At 40.3% G+C, this 18,590-nt stretch overlaps 1 protein-coding gene across 1 annotated transcript in view; it reads left to right on the top strand.

Moving 5' to 3' along the window:
- The window catches only part of LOC131592178 (UPF0606 protein KIAA1549-like), a 142,499-nt gene extending 124,114 nt beyond the window's left edge, over positions 1-18,385 (top strand). Inside the window, exons 15-20 of the mRNA XM_058863506.1 lie at positions 232-376; positions 1,967-2,200; positions 3,177-3,229; positions 6,622-6,767; positions 8,617-8,771; positions 13,599-18,385. Coding sequence (XP_058719489.1) covers positions 232-376; positions 1,967-2,200; positions 3,177-3,229; positions 6,622-6,767; positions 8,617-8,771; positions 13,599-13,853 — 988 coding nt within the window. The 3' untranslated portion in view covers positions 13,854-18,385. The remainder of the gene's footprint in view (positions 1-231; positions 377-1,966; positions 2,201-3,176; positions 3,230-6,621; positions 6,768-8,616; positions 8,772-13,598) is intronic.
- Positions 18,386-18,590: the final 205 nt, after the last annotated feature.

The following is an 18,590-nucleotide window of genomic DNA, read 5'->3' as shown; positions in this document are numbered from 1 at the left end:
AGTTGCCAATGAGAGTGTTATTAAGAGAAGCTTGAGGAAAGAGATTTGAGCTACCTAATAGGACTGGCATAGAAAACTGGGAAAAGGAAGAGAAACGGGGCTGAGGCAAGGATGACTTGGAGGAAGTGGGCAGAGGAGTTCAAGCTTGAGTGGGATGAGAAGAAAAATTTCAAAAATAAATGTGATTACCTTTGTCTCCCTATCTCTGCTTTTTGTCTTTCTCCTGTTAAGTTCTCGTGCAAAGCGTTCTCCCAAGCAGCGCCGTCGCCATCAGATAAACGGGAGTCCACTTGATGCCGAAAAGGACAGGTTAATCACAACTGACAGTGATGGGACGTACAAAAGGCCTCCAGGAGTCAATAATTCTGCATATATTGTATGTATGTCTCTTGAATGGCAGGAATGTTCTGACAGTGATGACAGCTGAGACATTGGCAGGTTTTTGGCCTACTGTTTATGGTCCATATGACATGGTTCATTTCAGTCATGTAGTTAGCATGTATATCAAAGTGAAATAAGGATTTCATTGACAGTCTGTCATTAAGCAGTAGAATTCTGCCGAGTGTTCCTTGATACTACAGAGGCCAAGAACCAAAGCCTTGTTTTCGTCAATGCAGCTGTGTTATGCACATGAAAGTATGCATGACATGTTCCACAGTATCTTGAACATAGTTTCACTCTAGTCCAATTTGCTGGGTGTTATATATTCATATATTACAGGAAATTTCATACTTTGCTCTTACAGAATGGGAGATTCAAGTCTTTTTGTGAGAAATTTTCTCATCTTTCAAATGCTGGAATTAATTATTAATGATAAAGAAACACGTCTTTGTACTACATTAACTTGAAACAATTCTAGTGCAATGTCTTGAAAATTAATTTTGTTTCACATCTGAAAAAAGAAAGACGCTGGAGAATACTTCTGTTCAATCATATCCATGTCACAAACAGTATTTAGGCATCTTTACCCACTTCTAAGCAGATTTCATGAAGCCAAATGCTAATACTGGACGCCCCTGGACAGTTCTTATCTTTAAAGATGGTTTGATAATTTTAAGAATTTCATTGTTAGCTGCATATGCAGTCAGGTAACTGATGTCGATTTCTGCAGTTTCCCTTTGCCTTCAAACATGAGTGTGATGATTTTAATGTCATGCTGCAGTAGAATGAATTATCATCTGAAGCTGTTTAATTAAGACATGGCACACAGCAGGCTCAGCCCCTTTGGCATCTGCAGTGAGACTGCTCAGAATGCTAAGTTCCTAATAAAGTAGAAGCTTGTGCCTCTTGACGACTGATTTTGCAGTCTGCGTGCAGTGGTAAGAATGAGCTCTGATAATAAGTCTGCTGCTGTAAAGCTCGTTTAATTTCCTCTCACTGATGAACAATAAGCCCATGTGGTAAGATCCCAGGTTGTAATTATGATGCATGCCTAAGGTATTGCTGCAGTGAAGCACTTACATGAATCCCATTCAGGTGATGCACCCAAGTTCAAGTTGGATGCAGGTAACCACTTAACAGCTTCCTTTCTGTGTTTTTCTAGGAGGTAATAATTGTTTTAATGTTACTGCTGATGTGGTCAGTTATAAGCTAAAGACTGAATTAATTTCTTGGACTTGCAAAAGCTGCAAAGAAGCCAGAGATGTAGACAGAGCTGATTGTTTTGTTTTCTGGATGGAGAAATACTCTCTGCATGACTTCATTACGTGCTTGCAAACCACTGTTACAGCTGAGTAACTCCTGCACACAGCTCTGCTGCCTTACCTGAGATCAGAGTCCCTCAGATCACACTGAATGAAGTATTTGAGCTGCTGGTGTTATGTATGTGCATGCAGAAGTAGGGAGGGTAAGGTCAGGTGCTGTGGTTCTGGCAGACAGTGTTGCTTGGACTGAAGGCCCACAGGGGCTTGGAAGATGCTTAGATCTTCTCTGTGGCTGCCCTTCACCTTCTTTCCATTTTCTTCAGTCCGATCCAGACTTGCCTCCCGACCCCCAGACGTCATCCTCGGCGGATCTGGGGAAGTTCCCTGGCTTGCCCTCGCACCCGGTGTCGCAGTACGTGCCCCCGCAGCCGTCCATCGAGGAGGCTCGGCAGACCATGCACTCGCTGCTGGACGACGCCTTCGCGCTGGTGGCTCCCAGCAGCCAGGCCGCCAATTCCACGGCCGCGCCTCCGCCCGGGGTGCCGGCGGGACAGCCGGTGAGGAGCTGCTGGGCACGGCCGGGGGCACCTGCAGGCACTGGGGATCACCTCGTGGGCCAGCTCACCTGCAGGCACTGGGGATCACCTCGTGGGCCAGCTCGGGCGGTAAAGGATGCATTTGTGATGCAGCTTGAAAGGCGTCTCTGGGCAGGGAGTTAGCACCAGTTGAGCTACAGCCACTGTTGTGCCCTTGCTGTCAGGACTTAGCACAAATGCGGAATATTCCTGGAACAAGGTGAATTCAGAAATTCACACAAGATGGTGAACTTGCTTTCTGCACTGTTTGGTTGCTTTTCCCTTGTCCCATCTCAGCCACAAGGAGTTTTCCTTTAGGATAATTCCAGTTCTTCTCAGAGTCTTTCACAAACCAGTCTTGCTGTGTCTGAGAGTAAACCTTTTTTTCTTTTTTTTTAATATGTGTGGTAGTTCCTATTTTGACAATAAAAAAAAGAATCTATTTGACTTAGGTCATATTTTTCAGCAGGATATCCAAAACTTTCAGGAGGTGAGGGATAGGGAAGCAGTGTTTCTGTGTATGATTTTTCACTTTTGATGGAGCACTGAAACACATGGATAATCTTGTGGCTCTGATTCCCAAGCTCTGATGAGTCTGAGCCCTGTGGTTTCTCTGCTGCAGTCTGATGCTGTTCGAGGTCAAAAGAGATTTCCAAATGCAAAGCTTGGTTTTTTGCTAAGTAGACATTGGAGCAGCTCTTGATCTTCTGCAAGTGAGAAAAAGTATTTCTGAAAGGTTTTTAAATTAAGACTCTGATCACACTGAAGAGGCTGTAGCAGTGATTCCCAGATCTTCTTGTGCTCCTCTGTTTGTAAAATGGAAGTTCTTATGGCTGACATCAGGTCTTACATACAAGCTTAGTGATCTCTGCCATTCATCACTTAAAAGACTGACCGTGGACTTCCCAAGGTATGAATTTTTATTTTAATTTGGTGCTTTTTTTCATTCTTCTGACAGAGATACATGGAATTTGGAATGACTCCGCCAACAGCACCAGGTCTCCTACCAAGGTAGCTTTATACTGATAAAATTTTCAATAATTATTTTCCTCGCAGTTACTCCAGATTTCTTATTGGCACTGGTATATTGTTATGTAAAGTACTGTATAAATGAGACAGGAATCCAGATCCAGTCTGTGTTACTTATTTATGAAGCATAAATGACATATGCCTGCTGTATGGAATCCAAGCCTCTGTTTAAAAGAAATGTGTTTCTAGCCCCTCAGCTATAGAGATGTCCTTCCAGTATTCAGTAAAGCACGAGTCTGAGCTTTTGGAGAGCCTGAAACAGTTACTCAGATGCATGTAATTCTCCCAGTATTCTTGCTTTTATCTTGTTTCTGTATCCTCAGGGCAACACTCACTCACAACAGCTTTCATATGACTAACAGATTCATTCTATTTTTAACTGAGTTGAGAATAAATGACAGATCACAGTGACCCTCACAGAGAAAGTCTGCCTTGAAGCCCTATTACTATAAAATAGGGGAAGAACAAATTTTCCATCTTCTCCTGCCCTTGCCGTGGGAGAATTGTGTAAAGAGGAGAAAATGGTTGTCTGGGTGATGGTTAATTTCACATTTGGTTCGTGTGTTTTAACCACATGTGAAGTTGGACACTTGAGTCACAGTACTCAGTGAGGTGAGACTTGTCTCACCCTCTCCAAGCTGCTGCAGTGAAATAAATGGTGGCCTTGTGCTGCTCTCCCATTACCTTAGAGTTTACCATATGAGATGAAATCCCACAGATATTCATATCATTCGTCAGACTTCACCTTTCACTGCCTTTGAAACTTGATGATAAAGTGGCTGTGAAGAATTTTCCGTGATTTATTGTTCTGCAACCTGATTTTTGAGAAGACCAAGTCGAAAAGGAGGAGTTTCTAAGCATCTTGCTTTGTTCTTGGCTGGAGATGAGAGTTTCAGTGTGACTGAAGCATAGATGAAATGGCACACAGTATGACATCTGGTGTACTCTTGGTAATTTAGGTTACCTTGAAGGTTATGAGCTTTGAGACTGCCAGTATAAAGCATAACCAATTACTTGTTATTGAGGAGATTTTGTCTTTGTTGGCCTGTTACATATTCAGGGAAAATGTGATAAATCAATCACATAAATAAATTAATCACACTGCTGTAGTCCATGTTGATACACCTGAGCAAGATAGTGTCCTCACAATGTGTTTTTGTTCAAAAGTTTATCATTCTTTGGCGAAGGCGGTCTGAATTTATGTAAACCACAAAAGTTCAAATGCTGGCTTTGCCAGTGTCAACAGATTAAGTTAACAATCTACAAAGTCATTGATCTGAACAGAAAGAATTCCTCTAAATTTTCATCAAAATAGAAGGTTTCCTAAAGCTTGGTCAGTAGTCATGGTTGTACAGTGGGAGTTATTCTCAAAATCTGGAGATAATGACAAACAAATTGATAGAAGCAATGCACCAGTTAGAGGAAGGAAAAATAACCTGAGGTCAGCATGATTAGGTGGCATGTATCAATGTCATAGTCCATTGGGTTAAATATCCAGTGCTTGGAATAATAGTTGGGTGAGCATACCGTTCTCTTCTCTGTAATAACACCATCAGCATCTTTAATGGGGCGGAACCAACCTGGGGAAAAAAATTAAATGTAAAAGACCTAGGTCACATAATAGCTAGGCAGTTATAAAGGCATAATGAACAACTTTTGCCAGAAAATGGATATTGAATCATGCAGCAGAGATAGATATTCTGAGCTGTAGTGGATTAGTGGTGTAAAATTGATTTTTGGAGCAGTATCTCCTGACGTAAGTGACTGGAGATAATTTTGGGGGTTTTTTGGGTGTACAAAAAATTGAAAGCAGAGTTTCAGTCTGGAAATAGGATGGAGCACTAGAAAGCCTGTATGATACAGATGCAGAGCTGTATTCTGGTTTTATACTCTTACATTGATCTTTGACTTTAAAGAGAAGCTATAGCTATCTATTATAAAGAAGATGGAGAAGGTGAAGCCTTATTAAATGTGAACCTTTCAAGTGCAAACACATCAGCAATAAAGAATTTACTTACTGTCCTCTGAAAAATTGGCACAAAAAGAATACATTTGGAGCAATGTTGAGAAAATATTTTCTTTAGAGAACATAAAAAAATTGTAGTAATTCGTCAGCTTCAAAATTCCAGCAAACACTGCAGGCATAAAGGGCCAGATGATCACATCCCTTACTGATTACAGTGATTAACATAACAGAAGTGATGTTGTTAAACATTACCTACCCATTGAAGCATTTATTTTAACTAGCTTGTGTGGTTGGAAATGGTTTCCTTTGGATCTGCTGAGTGGACAGGCGGGGATTGTGTGTTAGGGAACTGGGGAAATTCTAGCACTTCCACAATGGGATTGTTACAGCTTGAAGCCCTTAAACCTCCTTCATTTAGTAACACTGCATGCCAAATTGCTGGTACTTTTATTTACAATTACTTGTTTGTGCTTTATTAGGCAATTCATTACGTCAACTGTCTTTGCTGTCATATGAAGGTGGGTAGTTTTCAAATAAGGCACAAATCAAGAATAGTCTGAATTAGATGCAGTCACAGGATTTTGTGGTAAAATAAAGGGGTGTAAAATTGAGATCTTGAGGAATAGGATGCGCTGCAGACTGTAGCCTGGGAGGCCTAAGATGCCATTGTGGTAAAAGGCATGGAAAACTCATCCCTAGCCCTCACTTTGTGTAGTTCCATGTGCCTGAGTTTGGCTGCTTGTCTCACTTTGCTTCTTTTACACTCACACAGTTAGTGAAGTGAGATGGATTACAGTTTCTGTTGTTAACTCTTTTTAGCAAATATATAACAGTGACTGCCAGCACCAGCCTGATTGTAAGGAAACATTAATTTCAGTATACATTGTGTTTCTTCACAGGTGCTAATGACAGCTTTGAGTAGTTTCATCAATCTTAAAGAGCACAATTTTGAAAACTTCCTGAAAAATTATCAGAATACCTAATGAAGTAATAATTGTTCACAAAATACACACTTAATGCAGTTTGTTTTGGTTTAGACCAAGAGTGCCTAGAAACTCTTTGAGTAGAGTCAACTTTGTTGCTGAGATAAGCAGCTACATCACTGCTGAAGTCTCACTTTTCTAATTTTCTTTTTTTTTTTTTTTATTCAAGATACTTTCTTCCCCCAAGGGAAAAACAAGATCTTGAGATGTGTAAACTTTTTTCTCTGCATTGAGGAGACTGCAACATGTGAAAAACACTTGCGTACAATTTCACTAAAACATATTCTTCAGATGTAAATATTTTCCTCATCATTGAAGATTACAATTACATTAAAAGGCATGAAGAACTGCTGTATGAGGCACACCTACGTTATTGTTTCTAATTAGGGATTTCACTTATTTTAATCTCAAGTCTTTTTCCACAGGCAGAACTTTGGGCCGGGTTTCCTTCAGCCTGCAGAGTTAATGCACGGGGAGCAGCCACCAGCTGAGGTTCAGTATTCCTCCAGAGGGATGTACTCAGAGGAAATGCCATCAGTGGCACGGCCACGACCAGTTGGAAGCACTGCAGGTACACTTCACTGCAGTTGAATATGCAGTAAAATAACTGATCCTTTTCTGTATCTGTACTTACACCAAGGTCACCATTAAGACGTCATTCTCCTTCAGGTGCTCCATGTGATAATGGTCCTTGTCCTCAGTGCCCCCCAAAAAATGATCACAAAGTGAGATTTGCTTTTCATAGAACTTTGCAGAAAAAGGAAGTGCTTTGCTCCTTTTTTAGTATCTTGCTATGTTATCACATAGCGTATTTTCACAAAGCCCCATTCTCTAAGAATGGAAAAGTACTTGTTTTAGAGATTACAATGTATGCTAACTTTGCATTTTGAACTCCTTCTTTTGTGCTAAATGAACTAATTGATGCATCCCAAATCAGCATGCTAAATAGCAACATTTTTTAATACTTCTCTACATCTGCATTTCCTATTTCTCTTTGTAGAATTGTATGCATTAAAGAAGTATCTCTTAGACTGAATTATCTATTTCTCCTGTCCCACATGAAATCACCTTCCCTGATTTGGTTGAGGTAATTTTGATAGCAGTCACCAATGTTACCATGAATAAGATGGTAACATCACATGGCAGTTAAGCTGCAAATACTTCTAAAAATAAAATATTGTATTGCTATGCAAATGTTACAGTTAATTTTCTCCCAGATAAATATTTTCTTCCTTGAAAAAGACTGGAAATATGATCATATACTTATGTCAGGAGCCCAGTTTCGATAGTTGCTTCTATCTCCCTGTGAATGTTAAATGAATGAGAATAGTAGGAATATGTAGTAACTATTACAGCCTAATGATGGTTATTTTATTCTCTGATTCACACTATTGTCTAAGCATTCATAGGTATTCTGCTTTAAAGTTTAGAAATACTTCATATATTTATTTTCTGTCCCTCAGCATAATTACATGTAAATATCGAACTTCTCGAATATTGGGGGGTTTTGAGAGAAAATAAGAAAGTGATCTGACTGTCCATCACGTAAATCACACTGTTGTTCCTTGTCTTTTCCTCCCCTTTTGTACATACACACAGTTTTATGTATCTCTGGGTTAAATGTGTTTCATTTCTATTGAATACTAAAGTATTATTAGTAATTTTAAAAATAAAAATATAAATGACATTTCCCTGTGGGGGAAAATTAATGAAGAAGGAAAGCTGGCATGTTGTTACATATCTCTTGCAATTAATGGTGGCAGCTATCCTTGCATATGTTTGAAAGCAGTGGGAGGGAGGGAAGAGAAGGAAAAGGAGAAAGGAGGAGGTTGGCTTTCAGGCTGGAAGGAGATACAGTGTGTTCTGACCTTCTGGTTAGTTAAGGACAGCATTGTTTAATATTTAACCACAAAGCAAAGCTGAGAGAAGCACACTCATACACAGTCGTGTATTTTATTCTTCAGAGCCATGGAACAGGAGGCAGTCAGCAGTTAGGGTCTTGCTTGCCAGTGTGATGCAAATAAGGTGTGCCACAGGAGCAAATGTCTTCTCTTTGCTGCTGAGTAACTGACACAAAAGCATTGCCAGAGCTTTCAGTAAGCACTGTTTTTTGGAAGGGGCTGGCATGTTTTTGGAATGAAGAGTAGCCCATGTCAGAGATGCATGTGTCTCAACCTCTTCTTTCAGTGCAGTGCCATGAAATGCATCACACTCACATGTACTGCACAAAATGCACATAACTTTTCTGTCTTTATTCCACACTTACAGCCTTCTTTCTGCTGATTTTTATTAATTGCACAGAAACAGAGCTCCATTTTCTTCTTGTCTCCTGCTTCCAACAAAGTTTTATGTTATCATGTGTCTGCCCTGCGAACTTGACTGTGTATAAAGATGAAAAAAAAACAATATTTGCTTTTAAGGTTCTCAGATACAGCACCTCACTCAGGTGGGAATTGCTAGCAGGATCGGAGGTCAACCAGTGGAGATCCCCTCAGGCAGAGCAGGGCATGGCCAGCCGGGGGGGCCAGGGTGGCCCCAGTATCGTGGAGAGGATGAATGTGCTAGGCGAGATGCAGTGAGTACTGTTACACATTTGCATAGTTTCCAAAGTAGTGATATGTTTGGGTATTTTTTTCTTGCATTACTGTTTGGAACTTTTTTCCTGCTGGAATACTTTTAGTTGCTTCTCTGACATTCTTTGCTTTGCCCTTCAAACCCTTGTTAGCTCTTCTGACTTCTGCTTGCTGTTCTTTCACCTTTGCTTCTCTAAATGCTTTCCCTCATTTTACCCTAACCTTTTTTTTTCCTCACTTGAGGCCTTCACCCATTAATTGCAGTTCATCCAGTTCTGCTTCTGAGCTCCAGCAGAGGTGGATACTGCTTTCCATTCCTTCTTTGAAATATGCCTCTGTATTTTGAGATCACTGTCATTAGAAAACATTGAACTAAATTGTCCCAGGCTACCATCCTATTTTGTATGCATAAAGTTCTTTTATCTTCTGTGTCAGTGCTGACAGCAGGAGTCAGGGCAGCAGAAAAAAGTACATACTTGCATTAAATATTAGAGGTGTTTCTAAACAAGTTACTTTCCTGGCCTAAGTCAGCAGGATGTGGTAAATGAATCCATACTCATTTACCTGTGTTCCCCAGGCAGCCGTGGTGATTTCATGTTCTTGGCAGCAGTGCTTCCAGAGGTTGACATTTCTGATTCAACCAGATGTGTGAGGTTAAAGATAGTATATGGCCTTGCCAGGAGAGAGACACCTGCCTGCTACCAGTCGCTCTTTGGTGTACTTGCATCCTGGAGCACACTGACCTGTGACAGGTTTATTGCAGTACTCTTGAGAGTGACAACTTTATGCTTCTTACCCTGCTTCTTAGTTTAAATTATATTTTTTTCTGGTTTCTTCCTTGAGAAAAGAAGACAGGATCTCCTCCTTTTGCATATTTAGGACAGTGTGTGTTCACACAACTTCAAGTTGTTTTGCAGTATTGCATGATTGTAACATAGCTTTGCAGAAAAGAAACACAACAAGATGGACTTATTTTTAGATTGGATTTAGATTTAGATGAAATTGAGCTGCCTCCATGTCAGGTAAAGTCAAGAGTAGCAGCATAAAGTTTTTGAGAACTGGGTGCACCATTTGATACTATTCAAAAACTTCAACTGTCAAAGCCAAAAAATTTATTTCCTTAATTTAATGTGCTTTCTCTGCTTGAAATGGTGGCATTTGAATGAAAGATCAAAATTTCAGTTTACATCGAAAGGAGCACTTGCTTGAGAGATCTCAGTGACTCAAATTTCATTTTCAGAGACATCTCTGGGTTACCATTTATTGACCTTTCTTTACATTTGCGTCTCTTTTCTGAAAATGGCTCTTCTAGGTCTGTGGGTGCTTTCCTATTGAGGTCATTTCAAACCAGGCTCTTTTTCTTTCAGTTCATGTCAGTTTAAAGATTTCCTTGGCTTTGCCAGAACTTTTTGCTCACTGGTTGCTGCAGTTCATTTGTTACTGCAATGTGATTTTTTTTTTTCAGTTTGTTATTAAAAAACAGGCTAAAGGGGGAGATCTTGAACATGAAAAACTTACTTGAATTTGGTGTCATCCATTTGTAGGAGAGCTCACATATTGCCTGAAATTTATTTTTTGTGTGAGCAATTTTTTTTTAAAGGAGTCTTCCTATTTTAAAAAAAAAAAAACACAAAACCATGGTCTAGTAGCTTTCTGTAGTTAAATAATTACCTTCACAGTTTGGATTTTTTTCACTAGGAGAGAGCTCTAAATTTGTCTTTCCTTGTTTTGGCAAGGAGGCTTTACTTAATGATGGTCTTGTTCCTTCAGGTACACTATTCAACTGGTCCTATGCAAAACTTGTCTTACTGTTCCCTCATTCTGAGCAAGTTTCTAAAATTAAACTGCATTTGAGAAGATTGAAATCTAGAGAATTCTTCTTCCACACATACTGGAGAGGGATCTGCATTTGTCTTCCTGCAATAGTGCTTTTCCTCACAGTATCTTCACCACTTTATTCCTGAAGTCAATACCTGATTTTCTGCTGGAATATGACCTCACTTGAATGTCCTAGCCCAAAGCCAGTGTGCAGGGTACCACCAGTTCACCTTAATTCTTCATTCAGAAGGCCCAGGAGAACCAGGAGAATGACAGCATTTCCTTAGCTGACACAAAATATAATCCTGAACAATCCTGAAGTGCTCATCTGAGCAGCAGAACAAATGAAGCCGGGCTTCTTACAGATTACTTCAGTGTCTTGCATATCTCCACCTCCCTCCTCCTCCTGGCATCACCTCCTGCCCACCTGCAGTCCCATGTAGCTTTCCACTGTTCTCCCAGGCTTTCCTCCAGGTTTCCAGTGTTTCCCTTTCACTCTATTCTTCTGCTCAGCTGCCCACTCTAGTGTCTCTAAAAAATCTCACCAAATTTAGTTGTCTCTCAAGTCCCCAAGATAGGCCCTGTGAGATACATGCTGGCTAAGAGATCCAGCAGAGAACAGCCTAACTTGACCTTTCTGCCCCTCAGAAGCAGATTCAATGATAACAAATAAGGTGATAACAAATCAGGTTATGTCTAATTAGCTATCTGGTTTTGTGAATTTTACTTATCTATTCATACACACACACATATACACATGTATGTCTGTGTATGTATTTATACATCTAGTTCAGTTGAAATTGGCCAGAGTTCAACAGGTATTAAATGGAGATTAACTAATTTACACTTTCATCTCAAAAATCTTCATTCCTTAAGAAGGAAGATTCCATAAAGATATTTTTGTCAGTTGTTTCATACTGCTGTTAATTATCCAGAAATTTCTAGATAAAAATATAAAATGTATAGATATTATGTAGAACTATGTCTTTTTGCATATATAATGTTATATAACATATTTCTGTGTGTTTCTGTCAGTAAAGAAGTTTAAAAAAACCAGCAAAAATTATTTCAGTCTCTTTGCTCCTGTTATTCTGCTGTTGTAGGTTAGTAGAGGTTAGGTTTCTAAACCAATGTGGTATTGAAATTTTACAGGCCTGTTTAATTCTGATGCTAATGTGAAATCACAGAAACACACCCTTTTCTTTTTCGGAGATATTTAAGAAAACCTCGATAAACTTACTGTAAAAAACAGACCCTGTGGTCATCAGACTCCCTAACTTTCCTGCAGAGGCCATTCTTATGGTGGTAATTCAGTGCATTGTGAGGAGTTGAATCACATAGTGCATTTTAATGTGAAAGTAACCTGAACATAATTTAGGTTGCTGTTAAGACTCATGTATCAAGGAGTGTTTCCTTTTAATATTTTTTTATGTCATCTCTTCTCTATAAACCCACAGAGTACTTGTCAGGTTTGCAAACTCTAGACTGCACATATGAATTAGTTTCACGTTTTGCTGCCAAATGAATAATTCTGAACAATCAAGAGACCCATTCATTCCTTTCTGATACTGAAATCACCTCTCTTTTATAGGAAATAAGACAGAATGTTACTTGGAAAACCTTTGCCTATCGTTCTTCTATTAAAGCCTCTTTTCCCCTTAATCTGTGTCCCAAAATTAACTGTGTAAAGGGTTAGTGCTGTACATGAGCTGCACAAGAGACTCAGAATCTATTATTAATTCTATTTTATACAAAATGGCTTAAATTTTATTCATTTGTATTATGAGAGATGTTAAGGAGCTTGCTCCCATGCATTTTTGTGTTCCCTGCTCACCGCTGCCACTGTCACTCTAGGTCCCCCATATCCTTCCCAAGCTCTGCTTTGTAATGTCTTCATTCCCCTCCCCCTCACTCCCAAATCCTCTTCTAGCTGACCTTGCTGTCCTTTCTTCCCCAATCAGGCTGCTCTCCCTGCCACTCCTTAAGGCTTGTTCCCAGAGAAAGGTAGTGCTCACTGACTTGTGGTGGCTGTGGTCTGAATCTGCTGCTCCCCCTGAGAGGGGATTATGTTGCTTTGCTCCCACCTGTGTGTTCGGGTCCTCTGTGTCCAGCGTTTTCTTCAGGCTGTGTCTCAGCCTCCAGCAATATGAGGCAAGAGGAAAAACACTTGCTTCATTCAGGCTTGTCAGCTGGAATCCAGATTTTCAAAATGCACCTTGTTTGTGTCCACGCTGGGCGTTGGTGCAGTCACCCAGTGTAGTGCAAATCCATGCTTTGTTTTAGTGTAAGCAGGTCGTCTTGCAAAACAAAAAGCCATAATAAACTCAGGCTTCTGTTCTCTGTCTCTCTTGTCTTGTTAGAAAATGTATGTTACTGAACACAGGCAGAATTAACCCCTTCCTGCCCTGAAACAATCATTGTCCCTAAGCTGGGATAGCATTTCTCAGAAATTGAGTACGAAAAAATCTAATCTTTCAAATCCAAGTAGTTTTCTTCTGCTGCTTCTTCTGTTGACGGTGTTATACTGGTCACTCATCAGTCACAGGGTCCTCAAAAGTGTAGTCTGAACAGGCAAAGCAGGCAGAAAAAGGGAAGGTGGAAATAGTAGTACCTCTGTTTATAAATAGTATGGCAAAATGACAGCCAGGAAAAAAGTGATTTGCCTGCTGTATTTTAGGAAGTTGATGGAAGTGGATGGTAAGAGAAGCCATTTCTGTTGATTTCCAGTCCTGTGGGGTTTCTCCCCACCTCCTTCCATTTCAGTTCCTAAACATACTGTAGATTGCAAAGGGGGTCTCTGAACTTGAGGCAGTTCAGCAGTTTTGTGTACACTTGTTGTTTTGTGCTCTGTACGAGACATCACTCATTCATGTAACAGAAGAACCGTTGCAGCAGATAGAAGCATATCCATGTTGCTTTCCCCCCTGTTCTTTGCCTTTTTGTTTTCTTGTCTTTTCTGGGATAATCATGTTTATTCAGAAAGTACAATAACGGTTTCTCCCTTTTTCCAGACGCATATGCATGGACACCAAGAATATTCCTCCTCACCAGTATTCCAGATGCCGAGGACTTCAGCCAGGCAGCCCTCAGCACCTCCTGCTCAGCTTCCACACAACAGCCTTCAGGGCCAGGGCCTTTGCTACACCACCAGTTCCACTGAGGATCTCCAGCCAGGTCACTCGTCAGCCTCTCTTATCAAAGCAATTAGAGAAGAACTTCTGCGACTTTCTCAGAAACAAACAACAGTGCAGAACTTCCATAGTTGATTTAGCATTCCATTGCAAATCTGCCAGGTATCTGCTTCCTATGGAAGCAAAGACTTAGAGGAAATCAGCAATGTTGTTCTCACAAAAGAAGGAACTTCCACAACTCTGTTGACAGCATTCTGGAAAAATCAAAAAAGGCAGCGAAATGAGAATTGTAAGGAGAGATGGGGGACAAACAGGAAAAATCATCGGTGTCATCACAAGTAATATTAATTAGTCTGCTAATATGGTGCTCCTCTTCTCTCCTTACCCTCATTCAGGCTAACACATAAATAAAACCTTAGGTCAAGAACTCAGTACTTCAACAACAACAAAAGAAAATGACAGGAACAATCTTGAAGAGTGATAGACTCCTTTTTCTAAGGAAGTAGGTGAAGTTTTGAATGAACTCAGATGACATTTTGCAAGAGATTACAAGTATTCTTATCTCTCCAGTGCTTATGGGGAACTGGTTTGTGTTGCTGTTCTGCAGGATTACAAACTGTATCAACTGAAGGGTCTTTAAGGTCCGATCTCACATAAGAATCACTTTGGTTGTTAGGAACGAGGGGACTACTTAGAATAAAAGTCTTTATGAGTTACTTGTATCAAACTGGAACGATAATTGTTAAAGCTCTGTGGTTCCAAATGGAGCTACCCTCTGCACTCTTCCTTGTTTTCCTTCTGGTGCTGAAGCTTCAAGTGTTCCTTCATCTTCAATGTTTGCAAAGTGAAACATTGGCCTTGTATAATTAAGAAAATATTTGTAGACTCATTCAGGCTGGAAAAACAAAGCAAAGCATCCAAACAGAAAGGGCTTGGTATCTAATTTGTTTAAAATTATTGAAAACTGGAAGGGGAATACTCAGCCACAGTTGAATTTGGGGAAATGTGTATGTATATCTTTAAAAAAACATCTTTGCATACTAAATGCTCTTGCAAGACCAGCGATAAACTATTGCCACTCTGTAGTTTGCTTTGTGGACAGAAACCAATCCAGCCTGACTGGTACAGGGTCACCAGCATTATGTTATAAATTGATGTCCTAAATCATTGCTTATGTTTGGATCTGAATAATTTTAGTGGAAGTCAGTGACAGTTTAGAGCATTAACATAGGCTTAGATTTGCAGTTTTGAGACAGTTTCTATATTTATACTTGTTTCCACTGTCCCTTTGGACAAAGGGTAAGCATTATCCCATGGTAAGAATGGTACGTGCCATGGAACTGTTTTGTCGCTGTTTTTTTCAGAGTTTTAATTTAAAATTAGCTACGAATTTACTAATATTGGCCATTGCATAACTGTAACTGACATAATACATACGGACATTTTGCGTAAGTCATGATTGCTTGAAGTGTTTTCATTTTTAGGTCAGAGTGAGCTAAAGCTACTAAACTGGCACAGAGATGGAGGGCAGGCTCAGAGTTGGTGAGGAGGCTTGGGAGCCCTACCCTAGGGCAATGGACAGCAGAAGAATTAGGTGCTGCAGTCTAAGTGTTTCAAACACGAGCAGGAGGTAGTGGTCAAGGGTCTAAGGAACAGAGATCTGCCAGAGAGAATGTTGGGCAGCTGGGCAGGGGCTGGGGTAGAAGTGGCAGTGGTGAAGTACAGGTGTGTAACAGTGGTATGTTATGGTGGTCTTTGGCTACCACATCTGCTCCTGGCTCCAGTGCACAGTTCAGTAAGAGCAGCAGGACTAACTCAGACTGAAGTGAAAACAGTTGGGAGGACGTGGTGGAAGAAGTCACCTCCTTCCCTTATTCATGAAGTGTGTACGTCATACTCATGGCCGAAGCCAAACCTCAGTTCCTCGGTGGTGTAGAATAAAAGGTGGTATGTTTTCCTCCTTACTAGGAAGCTCAATTATTTTTCTGTTTACCTATGATCATCAAAATGCTGTATGAAACTGTTTTGAGGGACTCAGAGTAATGAAGAAGCGTAAATTAATTTCCAGTTCCCTGGCCTTTGTGTACAGCCCTCATGGGCATGGGTTGAGGTTTGAAAGGAATCAGAACACCAGCACGGTTGTAACAGCAGTACCAACAGGTCATTATGATTTGAATTTTTTAAGTTTTTTGTGTGCTAATTCTAGGATAAAAATAAACATTTGTTTTCTGCCAACTTTGTAAACATGAATGTTGCCAATACTTCTGCAAAATGCCAGGTTTTGAAGAATGAAGAGTGTACCAGGCAGTGTTCATTTGGTCGTTTTGACAGTGCTGAAGACTGACTGTTGCTAAGTGTTCCCATTAAAACCATCTCTTTCAGACCCCACATCCTTCTCCAGTTTAATTCTGTAGTGAGCTCAGAGACCAATGCTTATAATATTAGCACATTACTGTGACTTCATTTCAAGAAAATGTGGTCTTCTAGGAGGTAAATTAATTTTGTCTGGTTCCAGCTATTTAAGAACAATATGTTCTTTGTAAAATAAGAGCTTTGAAATTTAGATTTAAGCCACTTCTCATTCATTTTTTTGCTGGTAATGGTGATGCTATTGTGAAATTCCATCTTTTTATATTTGGATGTATATAATTTCTTTTTCAGTCCCTAATCTTATGAAGAACACAGGACAAATATGCACGTGTAAATAAAAGAGGCTTTCTGATGAGGAAAACCCTCTTTAAAACTTTCAACAGGATAGTAAAATATAAGAAGTCAGAAAGCTGTGTTTGGAAGTTATGTTCTCAGATTGGCTGGAGACCTGATCCAGTGTCCAAAAAATTGGTATGGCCTAGTCTGTGTCCTCATATAGGAAGAAAAGTAACACGAGTTACCAGCCACCAGTTCCAAGAACGGCCTTAACAAGGGAGACCCACACTTTTTGCAGCTACAGGGAAGGCTGGGTTTTTTTTCATGTGCTACAAAAGGATTCTGTGGAATTCATATGCCAGAATGTGTGTTTCCACTTGAAAATTCTGGGGGTAGAAAATCTGTAAGCTTCTGCATCCCCATGTCCTTGAGTTCTTTTGCCAATTTTTTTTTATTGCCCTATTAAAAGGCAGGAGGGGGGGAAACCAAACAAACCATTTTTTCCCCTGAAACTTAAAGTATCCTGGTTTTAAGTATCTGTTAATGAATCTACTGGTTTCTGAAAACACCTATCAGATGAAAAGTTGGTACAGGCACAGAAAGCTGTTACCAACTGTTGCATCCATTTCCATGACTAAACCATCTGGTTCATGGAATCCTCGGGCTCTTCCCTTTCTTCACAACTTTCCTTGACATTTGTGTTTAGTCTGTGTTTAGTTTGGCATATAAAAGAACTTGGCAAGATGAGAGCTACATAATTTAGCATGGTTTCCTTTTTGTGGTCAAAATGTTGACCTCCAGCCTGCTTCTCAATTATTTTTGGAGCTAAGTGAAATGTTGCAGTTATTTCTCATACACTCAGTGTGGAAGGTGGGGCCTGCTTCAGTACTATGAAATATTTTCCAGCAGGGTGTAACTCATGGTCGCGCCAGTGGCTGTGGGCTTTTGACTCAGGGAAGAAAACCTTGTTTTCAGGAGGAAAGAATTGCATAGGTGCTGGACTGGTAATGTTAAATATGGCCACTTGGGAGCAGTGAGTGGAATCTGAGTGACCCTTTGCAATGTACTGTCCTTGCAGTGGTTTGGATCAGGCTTCTTACCTTGTGGTTGGGGAGCAGCAGTGTCAGACAAGGTCTGTGTGTATCACCCTGCCCCAAAAGGCTGGTATGGAGTTGGCCACCCCAGTATGGTGCACATTTATGGACACAAGTAAACACACAGAGTGATCACCCAAAAGTGCGTGTTCCTACCAAGCCAGTGCCTCTAAATTAGACCATGAACAGCAGGGTTACATCATTATCTTAGAAAGAGGCTGTGCACAGTAATTGTAGCTTCCCAGGAGCCATGACAGCTCACGCTGTTGTTGTTAACTCATGGCTTGAGAACATGTTTGATGGATTAGATAAGGAAGCTGGGTGTATATTCAAGCCCAAGTGAAGTCACCAGTTGTGTGATGTGGATGACAGTAGGCAGCTGAACTCAGTTTTTTAACTTTTGCCCTCACTACATTCCTCACTTTTCTAGCTATCATAGTTTTTACCTAAAGGAAGAAATGTGCATTTTCTGTTGCATGCCTTAACTAGCAGTTCCTTGTAAATAGCTGCCAGTCCTTGAAAATTCCCTATTTTGGCCAAGAGCTTTGAAGTGGCAGGATGAAGAACATTTGTGCCCTTGAGGTGAGGACATGTTGTGGGCCATATTTTTGCAGATGTAAAGAAATAAATGGATTTAAAAAAAAACAACAAAACCAAAAACAAACACAGTTTGTTGTGTTCTGAATATGGACAGAAAGCTGGAAATCGATGGAAAAAAAAAGGATGCCATCTGATTGTCAGAAGGCCAAGGGCAGCAACCAGGTCTCCAGGACTACCTGTGACAGTAAGAAGAAATCTTAGGGTTTCCCCCTGACCCCACTCAAGTAGAGTCCATGACAGCCCCTCTTTTCAGTCCTACATCACTTGCAGTGCTGATTTGTATGGGTGAAGAACTCCTTTCATCAGTGAGACTCCCAAAAGCAGTTCACCATGACTGTAGAGTTCCTGCAGGACTGTTTAGATGTGCCTAGAGACAAGCAGCAGCTTTGAATCGCCTAAATGTGGAAATAAAAATCCAGTTCCTTTTTGTGGAGGATATGTTTTTCTCTTCCTGTTGGATATTGTTTAGAAATGGAGGAGACAGGATGGGGATGTATGCTGTTGTCACCAGCAGACACATTTCAGTGAGGGC

This window comes from Poecile atricapillus, chromosome W, assembly GCF_030490865.1.
Source record: "Poecile atricapillus isolate bPoeAtr1 chromosome W, bPoeAtr1.hap1, whole genome shotgun sequence".
NCBI classification, from domain to species: domain Eukaryota; kingdom Metazoa; phylum Chordata; class Aves; order Passeriformes; family Paridae; genus Poecile; species Poecile atricapillus.
Note: the sequence above shows the minus strand (reverse complement) of the source record. Positions and strands in the feature narration are given on the sequence as shown.